Source organism: Globicephala melas, chromosome 15, assembly GCF_963455315.2.
Source record: "Globicephala melas chromosome 15, mGloMel1.2, whole genome shotgun sequence".
Taxonomy (NCBI): domain Eukaryota; kingdom Metazoa; phylum Chordata; class Mammalia; order Artiodactyla; family Delphinidae; genus Globicephala; species Globicephala melas.
The window spans coordinates 62,042,404-62,062,530 of NC_083328.1; the positions used below are offsets into that span (position 1 = coordinate 62,042,404).

Here is a 20,127-nt window from a genome sequence, read left to right on the forward strand (position 1 = left end):
CGCTCTGGATGCGCCACAGCTAGATAGAGAAAACCTGCGTACTACAACTGGAGAGAAGCCCGAGCGATGCAACTGGAGAGAAGCCCACGTGCTGCAATGAAAGATCCCAAATGCTGCAAGTAAGACCTGACGCAGCCAAAAACATAAAAAGAAAATAATAAAATATTAAAAAACAAAACAACAAAATCCAATTCAAGCATCACCTTTTCCCTCCTGCCTTTCAGTGCTGCCAGGCACTGAACTCTAAAGCTGAGCAGAGAAAGGGAAGTGCCAAGAGATGGCAAATCTGTTTGTATGCCTGCCTTCTCCTTCTAGCTTGAGATTCCCAGCAGGCTGGGGTTAGGTCTCAAACATCCCAGCATCCCCATCAGGCCTTCCATGAGTGGAGGACCCTTAGAATAGTCCCTGGTTACCCTTCCCAGGCAGGTTCTTGTTTTTCTCTGACTTCCAAGGCCAGAACAGGGGTTCAGTAAATGACAATTTAGGCAAATAGAGCACCCCATTTCCCACCCACCTTCCTGTGATTTGAATCATGATGAGGCCAGTTGTAACTGTGGACTTTAGGAAAGACGCTTAACTTCTGTAAGTCTCCATTCTCATCCATAAGATTAGGATAATAGTATTACTAAGCTGGTTGCGAGAATAATGAAACTACAAAGCACCTAGCACTCAGGAGGTGCTCAATAAACAACAGTCCCCCCAGGAGCAATGGATCAAGCCCAAGTGGAAATGGGGAGAAAACAACATTATAAATTGGAACAGAAAAAAATAAGGTAGAGGAAATAAATACAAACAGAGATTACAATAAATATAAATAGGTTAATCTCACCTATTAAATGACTCTTAGGTTGGGTAAAAAACAGGCTGTTTACAAAAGACACACCTGAAGACACAAGAGTTCTCTCTTCATTTTACCCAGTCTTCCAAGCCCAAGGGTGTGCCTGCAGCCCGTCACCCCACACTGCAACACAGCAGACTATTACAGCACATCAGACTATTACCCCTTGGCTTACACCCTACATTGTTGGCAGTGGATTATCTATAAAATAAAGGCTCAAAATTCTTTTAGGCACCAAAATTTTTATTAACCCACCTTCTTGCTCTCTTTTAACATTATAAACCAAATTAACCTCTTTTTGACTCAGAGTTGTGATGAGAACATCAAGTTACAATGCACTTTTACGTTTCTCTGGCCCCTCTCAACCTCTGGCTGTCACTTCTCTCGTCCTTTCTTGGCTATCCCTTAACAATATATTCCAACCCCTGTAAAATAGGGACTAAAAGTACCAACCTCATCGTTCTGAGGTTTAAGAGAATGCCAAGCACTAAGCCGGGCTCTCAGGAGCATTCAAATTCCAACAGTTCCTCCACACCCTTTGACATAGCTCCTTCTCATCTGTCATGGGCTGAGGAACCAATGAACCTGTAAACCAAGAACATGGGTATAAAAAGTCCATAGGCCAAGTGAGGGCCTGGATGGTAAAGTGCATGGGCTTTGTGAACACCACTGCCAACTTCCAGCCTAAGGAAGGACTGACTGAGTGAGCAGTTCCAGAACCCCTGAGCTCATGGCTCCCTGTGGGTAACTCCCGTGTACCTCGATCATGACCAGGGCTGGAGGAGGGACTTCTCAATTCCCCCTGCCACACTTGGAACAGTATGAGGGATGCAGCAGAGGCCAAAGACTGAGTGACTAGCCCCAGGGAGTTGATGGGGAACATTATCAAACCAATCTCAAAGGTGGTGCCATTTGCTCTTGGGGAGGAGAGGTGGGACCCAGGCAAGGACAGCAGCTGGAAGGCAAAGGGCGGGCCTGGTTCTCAATAGCGGTAGTGATCAGGTTTGAAGGGGCCATCGCAGGACATGCCCAAGTACTGGGCCTGCTTCTCAGTCAGCTTGGTCAGCTTCACATTCAGCTTGCCCAGGTGGGCTTCAGCGACTGCTTCATCCAGCTGGGGAGAAACACAGAAAAAGCTGGAATCAGTGCCATGCTCTGGGATCCCTTACCTGCATCTAGCTGCCAAAAGAGGCAGGAACTGTTCTGTTGTGACATCTGCGGAGTGTTAAGCATATTACTTCATTCTATCCTCACAGCCAGCCTCCAGTGTGGCTTTTGGCTACTCAGCTCCCCTTCTTCAAGGGGGAACCAAGCTACATCCTCCCCTCCAAGCAGCCCTAATGGGACAATCAATTACATCTCCTTCCTTACCCTCCACCAACCTAAGCAGCTAACCAAAATGCTTCTCTGGAATTTATCTATGGACAGGACATATTTTCATGACAGGGGCTTTCAGGATTCCTAAACAGGGAGGCTATCAGTCTCTGCTCACCAGGGGCAAGTCTATTTGACAAATGAAGTGAATGTAGGGGGAAAAAAGAGCCAAGAGACAGAGAAAGAGCTCTGATGCCACTGATCCCTGGATCCAGTGTCTGAATCTTAGACCCCTCCATTACAGAACCGATAGAGTTCCTTTTTAGATTACACTGGTTGTGTTTGTTTCAAAATACATCCTTAGCACTGGTGGTATAGTGGTGAGCATAGCTGCCTTCCAAAATACGTCCTTAAAATCTTTGTCTATAAATTCATAAAACTCCTTCCTTCAAGAGGTGGAGCCTAAAAAAAAAAAAAAAAGAGGTGGAGCCTAATTCCTCACCCCTTGAGTGACTCAATTCTAATGAATAGAATAAAGCAGAAGTGATGGTGTGTGACTTGGAGACTGGGTCCTAAAAGGCACTTCAGCTTCCTCCTTTGCTCTCCCCCTGAATCTGGGGGAGGCCAGCTGCCATCTCATGAGGAAACTTAAGCAGCCCTATGGAGATAGGAAGGAACCACCTGCCAACAGTGATGTGAAGCAGATCTTCCAGCTCCAGTCAAGCCTTCAGATGACTGCAGCCCCGGCTGACATCTCGACTACAACCTCATGAATTAAGCTGCTCTCAAACTCTCAACCCACAGAAACTGAAATAATAAATGTTTATTGTTTTAAGCCAGTAAGTTTTGTATTTAAACGGCTATACGGTTAACAGATAACTAATACACCAGCTTGAACAGGGTTTCTATCTACCACTCGCCACCGAAAGGATCCTGACTAATAAAAAAATTGCCATCTCCTTTCACAAATGTGGAAATCAAGGCTCAGAAAGGTACAATGACTTGCCCAAGGTCACAAAGCTAGTTAATGACAGAGCTAGGATTTGAATCCAGGGTCCACCTGGCTCCAAAGTCGCATAACTTGTCTCAAGTTATCGTCTCCAAGGCAGCTTTGAAGAGACAGAACAGAAACCAAGGAGGACAGAGGCTGGGGTTAGATAAGGCCTATTTCTAAGTCTGACCAGTGCTGAAATGCATAAAGTGGGCCTGAGAAGAAGGGCAAGTGGCTGTACTTAGAGAAGGATCAACCTTAAGCGGGGCTCTCACTTTCTCAGCATCCAGCTCCGGGTGGGGCCTCTTTCTACCCCCAAGTCCCATCCCATAATGGCACAATAGCCTTTAACCACAGCCCAGCCCAGACAGCTTTACATTCCCAAGTGGTTTCACACTCACGGTCTCATTAGAGGCTCACAAACACCCTTAAGAAGGAGGCCAGGGTTTATTCTTCTATTTAACAAATGAAGAAACTGGGGAGGGGCAGGCAAAGGCAGGAGCAGAGCCCAGCCCTAAGTCCTAAGTCCACGTCAGCTCTGGAGGCAGAATGAAGGTCTCCAGTGCCCAGAGGACACAATGAATTCTCCCTTCTCTTGGCCTGGCCTAGCCGAGAACACCCTTCCCTCTCCCTGCTGGGGAGGACATAACGGTTAACAACTTGGACAGGCAGGGGTGGGACATACTCTTGGCCCAATACTTTGCAGCTGTGGAGGCAAGTCACCCTCTGAAGCTTAGTTTCTTCTTCTGTAGGCTGGGTCTCTCAGAGCTGGTACAGAGATCAGTGATATTCAAGAGCGCTTGGTGCAAGTACCTTAAGAAATGGTGGCTGCTCTCTCTGTCATTGTTAACCAAGGTACATAATCCCTCTCCCGCATCTCGCATGTGAGATGTGAAGCCTGTCCCCAACCCGTATCTTGGCAGTGATGAAGGAAGAAGACGGGATGGGGCCAGGTGCTGGGGTAGGAGGTGAGCTCTTTGCCTCTCACTTCCAACCCCAGCCTCATTTTAAAGGCCTGCCCAATCTCTCACTATATTCACAGTCATATTTCCTCCAACTGAGATCGGATAAGGGGTCGAATGAGACTTTTTTAACCGGACAACCAGCATGGGGACCTAGCAGGCTGCCCAGGACAGGACAGCCCCTTACAGGTAAAACACCTGGTCAGGCAAGACAGTGCCTGAGGAAGACTAGGGGGAAAGGAGTTGGCTGGCTCGGGGGCAGACAACCCAGCCTCTTCCTGCGTCTCATCAGTTGGCAGACCAGCTTTTCAAAGGGTGGGAGGAGTGGTATGAAGACACCACTGCAGCCTCTCCAGCAGCCAAGGGCTGGAAGCAAGAGCTACTCTTACCATTTAGCTGAGAGGGAAACTGAGGCCCAGTCAGGCAAAGTAGCAAAGCCAAGTTCACCCATGACACTGGCAAAAAAAAAGCCAGGACTAAAACATAGTGTTCTGATCTGTGGGAGAGGGCGGAGGCAGGGGGTGTTAGGACAAGCACTGGATGTGACGTCAGACGACCTCACTGTCATGGTTCATCTGACCACACACTCACAACACGTCAGGTGCCATGCTCAGTGTGTTAGTGGCATCATCCCATTCCAAGGCCACAATCACACAGCCTGTAGGCTGCATTCGGCTTACAAACACGTCCAAGTTAAACAACCTGGTTATATTTAAAAGCTGAATATTTCACATAAATATACTCATATCTAGCTTCCTTTGAAACGTCAGGAGCCCTGGTCCAGTGGGTCCAGGTTGCTGACAGGCAGCCAACCTCTTCAACTGGGGCACGTGCTCTTTGGTCAGTTCCCACCCAGCCCATTTACCTGCCCAATCCCTGTGGGCATGTGGGTTTGTGACCTGTGATCTAAGGAAATCCTCACAATCCTTAAGGAGGTACCATCACCTTCGTTTTACAGATAAGGAAATGGAGGCACAGTTACACAGCCTCTAAGTGGTAAGGGTGAGATGCAAACCTGGGTGTGTCTCACTCCAAAGCCCATGCTCCTCTCACCACCCAGCCCTGCCACTCTGGGAGTTATTCCCTGCTTTGGGCCCCAATTTCCTCCTCTGTTAAATGGAGAGAATGATTTCTGCCCTGCGGAGGACCCTATGAAGATCTTCAAGAGGGTAGAGAGGCGAGTACTGTATGAACTCTGGCGAGGCCTGCATGGAGAGCCCAGGGCTGGACACATGACCCTTGGCCAGGGGTGGAGGTAGGAACCTACCTTCTTGGGCAGGAAGTGGACCCCAACGGGATACTTGTCTGGGTGGGTCCACAGCTCAATCTGCGCCAGCACCTGGTTGGTGAAGGAGTTGCTCATCACGAAGCTGGGGTGGCCCATGGCGCAGCCCAGGTTGACCAGCCGGCCCTCGGCCAGAATGATGATGCGGCGCCCATTCTTCAATAAGTAGCGGTCCACCTACAAGTGGGCAGCACAGCGGTAAGGGCTGGTGGGCACAGCTCCCAGTGTCCACACCTATCCTCATCCTACCCTCCTGTCCAGCAGGCCTCCCGACCTCCAGCAGGGCCCACAGAGGGCCTGGACTGCCCCAGAACAACCTCCAGCACAGGGCCTGGCACACACAATTAATAAGAGCCAGTATTTGTTATGCAACCCTGAGCGGCAGACCTCATAGGTCTGCTGTGAGAATTTAAAGAGCTGACATGCACAAGGCACTTAGTTTAAGTACTACGTATTAGCTAATGTTATTATTATTGGCACATGCCCTGGGCTAAGAACATACATATAACCATATATACATATATACACAATATATATATAAAATTATCACATTTAATCCTACTAACAACCCTGTAAATTAAGTACTGCTATTATCCCCATTCCACAGATAAAGAAACTGAAGTTTAAAGGGTTAAGTTCTTTGTCCAGAGCCACACATTACAAAGTGGCTGCAACATGAGCCTGGACAGTCTGAGGACAGATCCCACGTTCTCAATCACCATGCCTAGTAACAAGTTGAATGCAGTGGTACTCAACCTTGGCTGCACTTCAGAACCATCTTGGGACCTTTAAAAATGGGGATGCCTTGGCCTCACTCCAAGATTCCAGTTTAAGCAGTCCTGAAACCAGTCCCTCTTCCGCCCATCCCACTGCCCAGGTTGCCAGAGCCTCATCATCTGACTTCCTGGACGGCCAGCCCACGAGCACGCCCCCCTCGGTGCTCCATCCACCAAGCCTGCTGGCAGGGCTGGGGCTTCTCACCTGGGGCTTGATGTTCACCTTCTCCACAGCGTTCTCGTTCAGCCACTTGACGTCAATCTCCACGTCAAAGTGTCCGATGTTACACACAATGGCGTCATCTTTCATCTGTTCAAAGTGCCTGTGGAAGAGCCCCAGCCTGTGACAGACTGTCAGGGACCAAAAGCAGCCGCAAGCCTGCCCCCTCCTTCACTCCCTGGGACCCCCCGCCTGGCGCCTACCGGCCGAGGATGATATCGATACAGCCCGTGGTGGTGACAAAGATGTTGCCCTCCTGACAGGCCTCATCCATGATGGTCACCTCATAGCCTGTGTAGAGACAGTGTCTGTGCGTCATCCAGGGTGGCCTTGCCCCCGCTCTGGCCCCAGTGGCTGACAACCAACCTTCACCCTATCATACCCTCCATGGCAGCCTGAAGCGCATTGATGGGGTCGATCTCCGTGATGATGACACGGGCCCCGAAGCCCCTGAGGGCCTGGGCACAGCCCTTGCCCACGTCGCCATAGCCCGCTACCACCGCCACCTTGCCCGCAATCATCACGTCTGTGGCCCGCTTGATGCCATCTATGAGGGACTCCCGGCAGCCATAGAGGTTGTCAAACTTGCTCTGAAAGGAGAGGGGGCAAGGCGGCTACGGGGGCAGGAGAGGCCCTGGGGCCTCAGACCCGCTCTCAACATCTCAGCCTGGTGGGCCTTGGGCTGATCACCTCCTGGGACTTCTCCCCACCAGCTAATGTGCTCATGTGCCCCTTGCCCGGCTCAGTCCCACGACTTTCTCCCTGGCCTTTCTCTGCCAGTCCAGAAGGCTTCCTGCGGATCAACTACGAGAGACTGTCCGGTCAAAGAATCTGCTTCACGTTAAACCTCTTGATGCCCAGCTCTGAGGCTCACTGCACAGTTCTTTGGCTCTTTAATGCCTTTAATGCTTTGCCTCATGACCCTAAGTCTACAACCCCTTTCCCCCCTCAAATGAGGGCTAAGCCCCTAGCCTGCAGCCTTCCCAGGGGACTTTCTGCAGGGCCTACTCCTGAGCTGCTCTGGGAACCAACAGCTGGAGCCATCACTGCCCCACAGGTTCACCTTGGTGACAGAGTCGTTGACATTGATGGCAGGCACCTTCAGGATCCCGCTGGCCATCATCTTGTACAGGTTGTGGACCCCCGTTGTGGTCTCTTCGGAGATGCCTCGGATGCCTGAACAAGAGAGGAGGGGATGAATTTCAGGCTAGGAAGGAGTGGCCCAAGGGACAGGGTGGCCTCTGAGATGAAACTCCAAGAGCCTCAGAGAGCCCACAACTGAACTCACCCAAATTCCTTACCTTTGCCTCCTAAAGCCGCTCCTCCTTCTGGGTTCCTATCTCTGTAACGGACACCACAGCCCACCTAATCACCTAGGCCAGCATGAGGGAGGAGCCACCACCATCACCAGGCCTAATGATTCTACCTCCCAACAACTCCCGAACTCATCACTTGCACTGTCACTGCCCTAGTCCCTGCCACCATTGTCACTTGCCCGTCCCAGCCACAACTCATCCTCTACACAGCAGCCATTTTTTTTTGCTGTACGCGGGCCTCTCACTGTTGCGGCCTCTCCCGTTGTGGAGCAACAGGCTCCGGACGCGCAGGCTCAGCGGCCATGGCTCACGGGCCCAGCCGCTCCGCAGCATGTGGGATCCTCCCAGACCGGGGCACGAACCCGTGTCCCCTGCATCGGCAGGTGGACTCGCAACCACTGCGCCACCAGGGAAGCCCACAGCAGCCATTTTTAACATGTACATTTGCAGGGAAGTCTTTTCAGTACCATCCAATTACTTCCCTTTACTCTCAGGATCAACCCAAACTGTTTTCTCAGTGTTTCATGAATGGTCTATCCATTCCTGCCTCAGGGCCTTTGCACTCACAACACTACCCCACTTTCCTCCCCACCTGCTTTTAACAAAGCTGACGCCTTCCCAGCTATTCTCAGCCCTGGCCTTGGCATGCCCTTGGGCCAGCCAGGCCTCCCCTAGCCACCCAGCCCCGAAGCCAGGCCCCAGCACGCCTACAGGAGCCTGCTGTTCTCCCATCTTCCACAGAATCTGCTGCTCGAGGCACTGGGAAGTCCTGCCAGGCCTGCTGATTTCATGCGGGCAAGCAGGCCCCGTTTAAACCACTAGCACCCAGCCCACCCACCCATCCTACTCACCTGACAGGAGCTGTGGGTACTTGGTGTGGATGAGGTTGGTGAGGTCACCACCATCGTCCAGAATCATGTTGAGGGGCCCGTCCTTGAAGTACAGCGTCTGCTCAATGCACCACAGATATTCCTCGTCCGTTTCACCCTTCCAGGCGTACACTGGAGAGTGAGTGGCACATCAGGGCCTGGCCCTCCCCACCGGCACTTGCTCCAGGGACCTACCTGGATAGAGCCAATACTATCTCCTTCCTAATTCCCATCCCCTGCCACCTCTAGCACCTCTGAGGACTCAGCAATGGTAAGAACACAACTTGGAGCCAGAGAAATCTGAGTGCAAATCCTGGTTCTGCACTCACCAGCTGTGTGACTTTGGGAAAATCAGTTCACCTCTCTGAGCCTCAGTTTCCTCATCTATAATAGTATGGATTATGAGACAGAGGCCAAGTACAGACACACCCCCCCCCATATATAGGTATCTGGAAATAATTATTTCCTTTCCTACCTCTTCTGTCTGGGCCCCCAACCCAGTGACCAGGGCTCCTACCCACAATGCCTACTGCTAGGATGGAGGTGCACAGGGGCAGGAAGCCACACTCAGGTGGACCCAAGCGAGACAAGATCCAAGATTCATTATGCACTGAAAGGACTTGATGGGCCAGCAGCCTCTGTGGTAGGTTATCCTAGGCAAAGTCTGGCCAAAAACTACTAACAGCAGCTACCACGTATGGAGCACTTTCTCTGTGCCAGACATTACTCTAACTGCTTCATGCCCCGTCTCATTTTTCCTCACAGAAACTCTGTGAGGCAGCCATTACCATCATCATCACTTACAGATGCCCAGAGAGGGGCTAAGATGTGCCCAGATCACTCAGCATGGCATTCCTGAGCAGGCATCAGAACCCAGGGCTCCTGGGAATTCGAGGGCAGACCAGTGGTTAGGACTCTGCACTTCTACTGCTAGGGGCCCAGGTTTGATCCCTGGGCCCCTAGGGTGAGGGAATTAAGATCTCGCAAGCCGCATGGCGCCGCCAAAAAAAAAGAAGCCAGGGCTCCTGACTGCCAGCCCAGGCTCCTCCCATCATATGGGACAACTGAGACACAGGTGTGGGGCTCCCATGAACCTCCTGTGAGCAAAGGATACCTGCCAAAGCAGGGCCAGCTTCCCCTCCCCCAAACTGGGGCAGACAATGGTATTAAAAACAAAACCTTTCCCAGAAAAGGGCCATGGAGCCCAAACTAGGCTGAGGAGTTGGGGACAGGCTGTTCCAAGCTTGGTCAGTCTTTGGAGAGGTCCTCCCCCACTCTTCACTCTCCACCTGTGTCTGGTTAGAAGGAACTGTGAATGTCCTATTTCATCATCATCAGAGCTAACCACTGCCCTCCTCAAGCCCAGGCAGACTTGTGTCTATTTCCCCAGCAGCTTGTGAGAAAGTCTTTCCTCTTTGGTCCTGGTATTTCCCCAGCGCCCTAGACCATCAGATACTACGCAATGGACCTCTGGGACTTTTTTATGCCCAGTATCCCTCCCTGATTCTTTCGGAAACAAACCCACATCATTCCTTTAGAGGATTTCCCCTCTTCAACATCATGTGGTTCCCAATCATTAGATCCCACCCTTCCTGATCACATGACTTGAACTGGGCAAGTAAGTGCCTTCAATAGGATTTTAGATGACAGTTGGACAAAACAGTTCTTTCCAATGGGTCACTAGGCTAGGATTCTGTGGCCATGACTCCTCTCCTCTGCCGCAGGGAAGTCTGTAGCAGTAAAAGTCAGTGAAGCCATCAGCAGGAGTGAAGCCATCCCCCAGCAGCAAGCTGGCCTCACCTGGAATGCCAGCCTTGGCAATGGCAGCTGCTGCATGGTCCTGGGTGGAGAAGATATTGCAGCTGGACCACCGCACCTGAAAGAGCCAGCGAAACAGGGCTGCTCGCAGACAGTTCAGAAGACCAAGGTCACTGGACAGGGATAAGAAAACGCCCTGGAGCTAGGGCCGAGAGGCTCGGGATCTACATCCAGCCAGTTCTGCAACCTCAGGCTGGGTTGCAAATGGCAACCAGTGGATGGGAGTGGATGGGAGCCAGAGCACTGACAAGACCCAACTTATGTTAAAACATGGCTCTGCTGTGTGGAAGGGAAAAGGCTCCACACGGAAGCAAGGAGACAAGGGCAGAAGCTGTTGTTAGAGTTCAGACAAGAAATGCACCTCTAGCAGTGGAAGCGATGATGCGTGTACTTTGAGGGCTGAGCTGACAGGATTGCTGCAGGGTCCGTTGTTGGAGTAAGAGAGCAAGAGGAGTCAGGGACGACCCCAGGTTCTGAACTGAGAGGGCCTGTAAGGCTGAAGTCTGCATCTGCCTACACGGGGAAGCCTCCAAGAAGAGAAGGAAATCATGCGTTCCTTTGGACATGTTGAGACTGAGAGGTCAATCAGATCTCCAAGTTGAAGTGATACATCAGCTGCTGGGTATACAAGTCTGGAGTTCCAGGGAGAAGTCCAGGCTAGTACATAAAGTGGGAGTCATCACCATATAGACAGCATTTAAAGCCATAAAATCAGATTGCCAAGAGCGTGAGTATAGAAAAGAAAGAAGAGGTACAAGGACTGAACCCTGGTGTGTTCTGTAGCTGACTTTTGCTGCTCTGCCCTGCCCCCTGCTTTGGGAAACATCTTGCCCCCAGAGAAGTTGGAAGAGCTGCAATCATTGGTACACATAACCCAAGCTGAACCAATCAGAGCGCGCCATCCTTCCAGCAGCCATGATTGGCCAAGGGCAGGCACATGATCCCAGGAAGGCCTGGGAGAGCCAGTCCTTAGACGACTCAGTAGGACGCCGGGCTTGAGTTTTTCCTATCAGAGCTCCCCAGTCAGGAGAATGTGAACTGAGGGCAGTCAGACACCGTCTTCCCAGGGAGAGAAAATCTGCAGAGCAGTCACGACAAATGGAGGTGAGGGGGCACTGTGACAAGGCTGTAGCTGGACCCCCTGCTGGGCCTGAGGGGGCACAAGACTGGAGTTCCCCACTGCACAAGAACTGCTGCTGCCGGCCTCACCTCAGCACCCAGGGCAACGAGGGTCTCAATGAGGACAGCTGTCTCCACGGTCATGTGCAGGCAGCCGGCAATGCGGGCGCCCTTCAGTGGTTTGGAGGCCGAGTACATCTCCCGCATGCGCATCAGGCCCGGCATCTCATTCTCTGCGAGGTCCAGGGCCTTGCGCCCCCAGGCGGCCAGGCCGATGTCAGCTGTAGGGGCAGGATGGATGGGAGTTCGTGAGCCACCTCATCCCACGAACCACAAAGCACCGCCACTCAGCACTCCTCCACTTGCGGACTCGAAGCACTAGACTGGGTAATCTGGTCACTGCACTCTCTCACTCACGCAACAGGGATTTATGGAGCCAGGGCAGTCAAAAAAGAAAGACATGGTCCCTGCCAGTAACCACAGCTTACTTACAGCCTTGTGGGAGAACACATTTAATCAAAGAAGCACACAGGACCATGAATATTACAACACAGGTAAGTGCCCCCTTGAAAAATAGCTATCGGCCTATATATACCTCCTGCTACCCTTTCTGCTGCCACCTACCAACGTCCTCACTCCCTAAAGATTTTAGCTCCTGGCTCTCCACATTCCTAGTCACCACTCTTGGTGACTTCAGCACTCATAAATGATATAATCTAACACCTTGGACTCGGCACAGCTCCTTGATCTCCTTGAAGATATAAAAATGCTTCTCCAGTCCTAATGTTTCTCTCCACATGGAGGGAACTCATCTGTGTAACTAACACTCTGGGCCTCTCTCTGCCCCAGGGGAAGTGGAGTGACTTGTCTAGTAAACTTAGGAGGAATAAACTGGGCATGTGCAGTTCAGGTCTCCCTTGTTTTGCAAGCAAGCAGCAGCCAACCTACCTGCAGGAAGTGTGTTCTTCCACATAGAGACCTACCCAGGCCCGCCCTGCCTGTAACTGGTGGATTAACGGCTGAGTTTGGGGTTCAGTTAGCATGATCATTGGGACTTTGACAGTAATCTACATTCTCTGGCTTCGATGTTATTAGTCATCCCTTGGTCTCTACAGCAGATTGGTTCCGGGAACGCCTGTGGACACCAAAATTCTCAGATGCTCAAGTCCCTTATATAAAATGGCATAGTACAATGAATACTACTCCTCTCCCTTATAATCTCACCCTCCCTCCCCTGCCACACTAGCCCATTCTCAAGGTCAGTCCCTAGGTCAGTGTTTGCAAACTTCCCTGATAAGGGTCATCTGGCATGCTTACAAGTCTCCCCTGGGGAATCAAATTCAGTAGGTCTAGGATGGGGCCTGGAACTCCTCGTGATTTTTATCTTTAGGGGAGCTTAGATCCTGCCAATCACCCAAAAGGGGTGGTGGGTGGGAGGCAAAGGACTATAGAGAATTTAGTAAGAAATAATAAAACCAACTAAGTCACTCTGCTTCCTACTGTACATCTAAACAACTTCACAGATGCAATATACCCCCCATGGGAGGGACTACTCCAACTGTGCCTCAGCACACACCCACTCCACCCCTGCCCACTTCGGCAGGCCATCACCCATGATACTCTCCCTTGGAAATCTTGATTTCAAGCAACCGACTCTGGCCATGTCCCATCTTTCCAAAACTCTCTGTCTAGAGCCCAAACTCCAATAAAGCTGCAACGGGTCAGGTCAGAACCTTTAATCCGTTTATCCTACCAATTATCACTGTCCCTCACTGCACCCTTCATGTTCTCAACATGGTCCACAATTTAGATTCCACTGTCCCTTCTACCCTCTTGTTCTCTGAGAACTCCTCAGCAAAACTCCCACCCTGGTTAAACCCAGCCCTCCACTGCACCCACGTCATTGAGCCCAGCAGGAGGAAAATGATGACCACACCAAGAGTTTCATTTATTAAGACCACAAATCTCAAGGGACACTCCAGCAATCTTATTACATCTTCTTAGTAAATTTACCACCTTTCCCACTCCAAACTTCTAACCTTTCCTCATCAACTGATGACCTCACTTCACAATTCATCGAGAAGAATTCAGAACAATGCCACTCTTCCTCCAGGAATCCACTAGTCCTCCTCACATGTAGTTACGGACCAGGCATTCCCTTGTTACAACAGACAGAGCTGTCTCTGCTCTGTGGGGTCTGATCCCGTATTGTTTTACCTCCTTGATGACTTCACTACACTCCACTAAAACTGCTCTTCTCAAGGTCTCTGTAAGGCCTAATCCCCATAACTAATGGTCAACTACCTATGTTCATGTTTCTCCCTGCAGCACGAATAGCACTAAGTACTCTCTCCTGAAACCCTTTCTTTGCTTGGCTTCTATGCCTGTCTTTCCGTGGCTTCCCTACCACCTTCTTGGATCCTCTTCCTGTTACAGACTCTAAAGTTTAGAAGCCCTCAGGGATTCATCATCTCCCTCTTCTCTCCTACCAGATGAGCTCATCCCATTTTATGGCTTGAAATACCTTTTCTATGGAAATGTCTCCCACACATTCATCTCCAGCCCAATCTTCTCCCCTGAACTTGAGACTCATATAATCCAACTGCCTATTCAGCATCTCAATTTGGATGCCCAACTAGATTATGTGTCAAGTTTGAGCCCTCGTGACTCCTTGCCTTCACCCCCAAACTTGTCACTCCCCAAATCTTCCCATTTTAGGAAATGAAACCACCATTCGACCAGCTGCTCCAGCCCAAAACTTACGATTTCTTGATTTCTCTTTCTCCCTTGCACCCCCTTTCAACCCATCAGCACACTGTTGGCTCAACATCCCAAATACAAGCAATCCAACAGCATCTCATCACCTTGGATCACTGAAGCCACCTCCTCACTGGTCTCCCTGCTCCCACGTACTATTCTCCCCACAGAAGTCAGAGAAACAAACTTTTCAATTTTAAAATATATCACCTCCATTCTTCTGCTCAAGTAAAAAACAAGCCGACATCCAATGGCTTCCGCTTAACCATGAATAAAATCCTAACTCATCACATGGCTTTAGGGTCCTACCCAGGTGACTGCCCACCCTTCTCCCCCATCTCTCCACCCTCTTCTCCCCCTCTCTAGTTGCTTAACCACATGAACCTCCGGGTGAGCTAAACTCATTCCCACCTCAGGGCTTTAACCAAGCAGCTCTCTTACCCTGGAAGGCTCCTCCCCAAGCACCTGATACAGTACCTGGCACACAGCAGGGGCTCAACAAAAACCTGGAAACAGGAAAGAACTTGGTATATTGTTGCTGGAGGAACAGAGTGTGCCAGGGTGACTCTAGTAGAGGGAGTAAGATGATGAGTCAGGACTTTATTCCTATAGAGTTTTAAGGGGAGTATCATGACCAGACTTGTCTTCCGAAAAGCCCTCTTTGGTTGCTGCATGTATCTGTGGAGCAAGAGACCCGGGGACACCTTTGAGGAGGGAGACCAGGACTGGGGTGGTGGCCACAGAGACAAAGAATTGAGCAGATCTCCTCACTTATAAAATGGAGACAATACTACTATATTATCCGTATGCATGTCTGTCCCACCCTCATCCTTGAGTCACCCTTGTACCTCTAGTGCCCAGCTGGGCCTGGCACAGAGAAGGGGTCCACAAATGTTTACCGACCACACCTGTTGTTAGGACTGAATGAGAGAAGGTCCACGAAAGGGGCTGGCAAGAGACAGGGTTAGCAAACAAGAAACAAATCTGAACCTAGTCCAACTCCCAGCATTTACCAATGAGGAAAGGCTCAGAGAAGGGTTTGCCCCAGGTTCCACAGCCAGTCAATGGCAGAGGCAGGACTGGTGGCCAGGGAGGGCTAGAGCCAGAGGCTCCTGGGAGGCACACAGCAGTAGCGGACAATGGTTCCCGTCCTATCCTAAGCTTCACCCCTCTGCCACCACCTGTCCCTCTAGCGAAAAAGAACTCTTTCACTGCCCTCAGGACAGCTGTGTCAGCCCTGGTGTTTTCGTGGGTCCCTCAGCTCCAAGGGCACAGGAGGGTCTGGCACTCTAAGCTCTGGCACTGGGGGTTTTGGTGCCCAGGAGAGCTGAGGACTTGCAGAGGTTGCAGTAACACCTGTCCCAGGACAAGCTAGGAGGCATAATAGCAAAACCCTCTCTGAGCCTCAGTTTCTTCATCTGTAAAGTGGGAATAATCATCCCTAACCTTCTATGAGCCCTGAGGATTAAAGAAGATGCCATATGGGCAAGGTCGGGCACACTGTGCCCTCCCTGATGGAGGCGTCCTTCCTCCAACCCTACCTAGCCAAGCTTCTCCACTTCCAAATGCAGCCTTATCTGCTGCCACACAACCCAAAGCCCTCAACCCTAACCCATCCAACTCTCCACAGTGTAACATGTCCCCATTCCAGTTCTGCCACTGGACCTTGACTTAGTCTTTCTGGGCTTCAGTTTCATCCACACAATAGGGACAATAACCTTCTCTGGCCTGCTACTTGATAAACTACTATTGACAGGTTGTTATTTTCCACAGTCTTTGCAAGTCACTTCCTGTTAGGGCTTCAGTTTCTTCCTCTGTATCATGGGATAAAGTCCACCTCTAAAGATCATTCTGTAAACAAATGTAAATCCCCAGATACATAGCAAGTGCTCCATGAATGATGCTTTTCTCCAGGTTGAATGGTGTCTTGAATTTACTTTAAAAATTGCTAGCCAGGCTGAACTGGTTTTTGCTGAAAGGTCATTAGGGTTATTCCAAATGTGGTCACTTATATACAGTGGTGAAAAGGTGGGCACAGCCTGGGTTCATATCCTGCTCCACCACCTCCCAGCTGTAAAAATGTGGGCAAGTTACCTTTTTTCCTGGGTTTCAGTAAACCCATCATAAGATGAGAAAGTAATAGTCCCTTCCCTAAAAACCCATTAGAATAAAATGAATTAATCTATAATAAACGTAGAAGGCAATGCCCATTCCATAGTAAACGCCCAATAAACGTTAACTATCAGTGTATCAGCTTCAATCCATAGAACAGCAGGAAGAATTTTTCTAACCACTCCAAAATTTCTTCGAGATTCTCTGTATGACTGTACCTTCTGGCCAGGTGGGTGACCCCAAAAGGTTGAGTAACAAGCCCAAAGTCCCTGGTAAGTGGACTAGCCCGGCCTCAGGCTTAGTCTCCAGGCCTCTCCCCACGTGCCCTTCGGGGCCCCAGTGCCCTCGCCTTCCCTGTAGAAGGCTCAGAGAGGGTGGGCACTTGCCCGGGACCACCAAGTAGCCAAGGAGCCGGTCCAGGCCCAGGAGGCAGGATCCAGGCCCCCTAGGTCCCGGCAGGTGCCACTGGTCCCAGGCCGTGGCCAGGTGCCCGCTGCCCGCCTGCCCCAGGAGGCTCTGGCAGAACACGCCGCCAGTTCGCTGCTCCGCGGGCCTCGCTGCTGCACCGGCCTCGCGGGGCACGCCGGGACGCATAGTCCGCGGCCGCCTCCGAAGACCCGCTCGCGGCGGCGGGAGAACTCCAACCCCCAGACGGCCTCGCGCGGCCAAGACCGCGCTGTGCCGGCGATTCAAGGGGGTCCTTCTGAGCACCCCGGGTCGGCTCCGCGGCAGCCGCCCCAACAGGCCCCCAGCGGAGGCGGGGCAGACGCGGCCGACTGCACGTCCTGGAACTCACCGACTTTGTAAGGCAGCTTGTCCGACATGCCGGCGGCGTTTCCGCACGGAGTGATGGATACGAGCGAAGGGTGCCGAGCCGCGGTCTGAGGACTGGAGCGGGGCAGGCGGCGCCGGTTAGGGGCCTGCGCGTGGCGCCGGCGCCTTTAAATATCTTCCCCTGGTTTGCATATTCATGAGTCCCGCTGGATCTGAGCCATAGGGGCGGGGCAAACGCACGGGGGCGGGGCCGGAGTGAACTTTGGTCCCTGCTGAGCGCAGTTTTTTCCCCATGCGGTCCTTCCACCTCCCGCCCTGGGCAGCGAAGGGAGATGGGGATAGGCCTGAGAACTAACTCGAGGCTGTTCTTTCTTTCATTCGTTCAACCAGTAACACTGATGTCAGAACCGGGTGAAACTGAGATTCCAACCAGTTCACTTCCCCGAACCTCAGTTTCTTCTTCAGTAAAGTGGGCAGAATGATACCTACCATACAGATTCTAAGTTGCAATATGTCAAGTTCCTAGCACATCCTAGACCTTCCACCCTCCTCCCACTATCCTGAGTTTAGTTAAATTTGTGTGCGTGTTTATACTTTTACTACATATGTATAAATCATTAAATGCTTCATAGAATTCTTTCTGTGTTTAAAACCTTCATATAAATGGTACCATACTGAAAAAAAAAAAAAACAATGGTACCATACTGTACTTATCCTTCTGCAGTTTGCTTTTTACTGTTAAGAGCCATGCATAGACTTTGAATGTATTCATTTTTGCTTCTGTATAGAATTTCATTGTCTACATCCCATGATTAATTTATCTGTTCTCCTGTTTGCTGGCATTCGGGTTGTATAGTCAGTCTGCCATTATTGCATACATGGAAAAATGAACATTGTCTCTTAGTGCCCATGAGTTGGTGTCTCTGGGCCATAAGTGTACTTAAGGGTGAAGTTTATGAGCTGAAGGCACATTTTTAACTTTCCTAGATATTGCCAAATTGTTTTCCAAAATAGTTTATCCTCTCACCAGCAGTGTCTGAGAGGGCTTGTTGTTCCACATCCCTGTCACCACTTGTCAGTCTGACATAAATTTTTGTTAAACTGATGGGTGTGCAAATCTCCTTGTGGTTTTAATCGGCCACCTGAAGACTCTTTAACATCTCTCTAGGAACCCTCTGCCCTAGCATCCACCCAGCTGCTATCTCCTTCCTCTCCTTCTCATACTTTTTCAGAGTTGACCCATTCTGTGTCTGTGCTTTCTCACCACCCACTCAGTCCTCAGCTGTGTGATCTCCACCCCCAGGTCTCTGCTGAAACTGCTCCAGCCAAGGTCAGCAGGGAACCTGGCTGAATCCAAAGGATGTGCCTCAGCCTGCATCCCAACTCACCTCACTGCTGCACACAATGTGCCCTTGGCCTCCACTTTCCTGACTCTCCTCCCACTCTCCACAGGGTAACTTCTCTGGCCTAAGCAACTTCCTATCCTTCACTAGCGACTTCAAGTGTTGATGTTCCTTTTTTCTCTTACTCTGCTCCATCTTCCAGGCCCATCTCACCCACAGTTATGGCTATTGTGACCACTTATATCCAGGTAATCCCAGTGTTCATGGAATAAAACACTGCCTTACCCCAGACACTGCCTGTTTCGCTTCTCAATTACATGCCCCTTCTCCCTGGAGTTACCACTACAGTGATTAATGTTTAATGTCTTTATCATTCCCTTGCTTTTTAAAAATGGATGTTACTACTTCTATGACTCTCCTAAATAATACACTGTTTAGTTTTGACTGTGTTTTGCCCTTGTATAAATGAAATCATACTGAATATATTCTTCTGCAAGTTGCTTTCTCATTCAACATTGCTTCTGAGTCATTCATGTATATACTGTAGATATGGTTCATTTATTTTCATTTCTGTTTAATCCACTTATTTATTCATTCTATTGTTGATGGACATTGGGTTGTTTCAGGGTTTTTTTGTTTTTTGTTTTTTATTTATTTTTGGCTGCATTGGGTCTTCGTTGCTGCGTGTGGGCTTTCTCCAGTTGTGGCGAGTGGAGGCTACTCTTTGTTGTGATTTGCGGACTTCTCATTTTGGTTGGTTTTTTTGTTGCGGAGCACAGGCTCTAGGTGCGTGGACTTCAGTAGCTGCTGCACGCAGACTCCGTAGTTGTGACATGCGGGCCCTGGAGTGCGCAGGCTCAGTAGTTGTGGCACACGGGCTTAGTTGCTCCGCGGCATGTGGGATCTTCCCGGACCAGGGATCGGACCCGTGTCCCCTGCATTGGCAGGTGAATTCTTAACCATCGTGCCAGCAGGGAAGTCCCTGTTTCAGTTTTTTGCTACTACAAAGAATACTGCTCTAACATTCTTATGTATGTGTGTAGATCGATACAGATATAGATATAGATAGATATAGATATAGAATTTGGGAGTTGAATTACTTGAACAGATATGCTCATGTCCAACTTAACTAGGTAATATGAAACTGTTTCCTAAAGTGGTTGCATCAGTCTATACTCTGACCAGCAGTGGATAAAAACTCTTGTTTTATGCCCTTATCAGCATACCAATTTTTTTTTTTCCAATCTGGCAGGTATGAAATGATTTCTCATTGTGGTTTTAATTTGCATTTCTTTGACAACTGTGACTAATGAGGTAGAGCATGTGTTCATATGTTATAACCCATCTGGGAGTCTTTGTCTGTAAAAGTTCCATTCATGTCTTTGCCTGTCTAAAACTAGGTGGTTTGTTTTTCTTTTCAGCTAATAGGAATTCTTTTTTTTTTTTTAATTTATTTATTTTTTATTTTTGGCTGCGTTGGGTCTTTGTTGCTGTGCGCAGGATTTCTCTAGTTGTGGCGAGCAGGGGCTACTCTTCATTGCGGTGCATGGGCTTCTCATTGCGGCAGCTTCTCTTATTGTGGAGCACGGGCTCTAGGCACACGGGCTTCAGTAGTTGTGGCACGTGGGCTCAG

The 20,127-nt window shown here is 50.1% G+C and overlaps 1 protein-coding gene across 3 annotated transcripts; it reads right to left on the reverse strand.

The window, feature by feature from the left end:
• Window positions 1-1,066: 1,066 nt before the first annotated feature.
• AHCY (adenosylhomocysteinase) lies at window positions 1,067-17,331 on the reverse strand. Of its 3 annotated transcripts, none has more exons than XM_030830868.2 (10): window positions 17,174-17,331; window positions 11,599-11,789; window positions 10,372-10,447; window positions 8,554-8,703; window positions 7,450-7,562; window positions 6,769-6,976; window positions 6,590-6,677; window positions 6,372-6,489; window positions 5,373-5,567; window positions 1,067-1,952 (listed from the first exon to the last, which is right to left on the reverse strand). In XM_030830868.2, the coding sequence occupies exons 1-10, from the start codon at window positions 17,199-17,201 to the stop codon at window positions 1,821-1,823; spliced, it is 1,299 nt and encodes a 432-aa protein (XP_030686728.1). In that variant the 5' UTR covers window positions 17,202-17,331; the 3' UTR covers window positions 1,067-1,820. The 3 variants fall into 3 exon arrangements, with proteins under 3 accessions (XP_030686728.1, XP_060141362.1, XP_060141363.1); XM_060285379.2 differs by lacking the exon at window positions 17,174-17,331 and adding an exon at window positions 16,596-16,916; XM_060285380.2 differs by lacking the exons at window positions 10,372-10,447; window positions 11,599-11,789 and having other exon boundaries at window positions 17,174-17,326.
• Window positions 17,332-20,127: the final 2,796 nt, after the last annotated feature.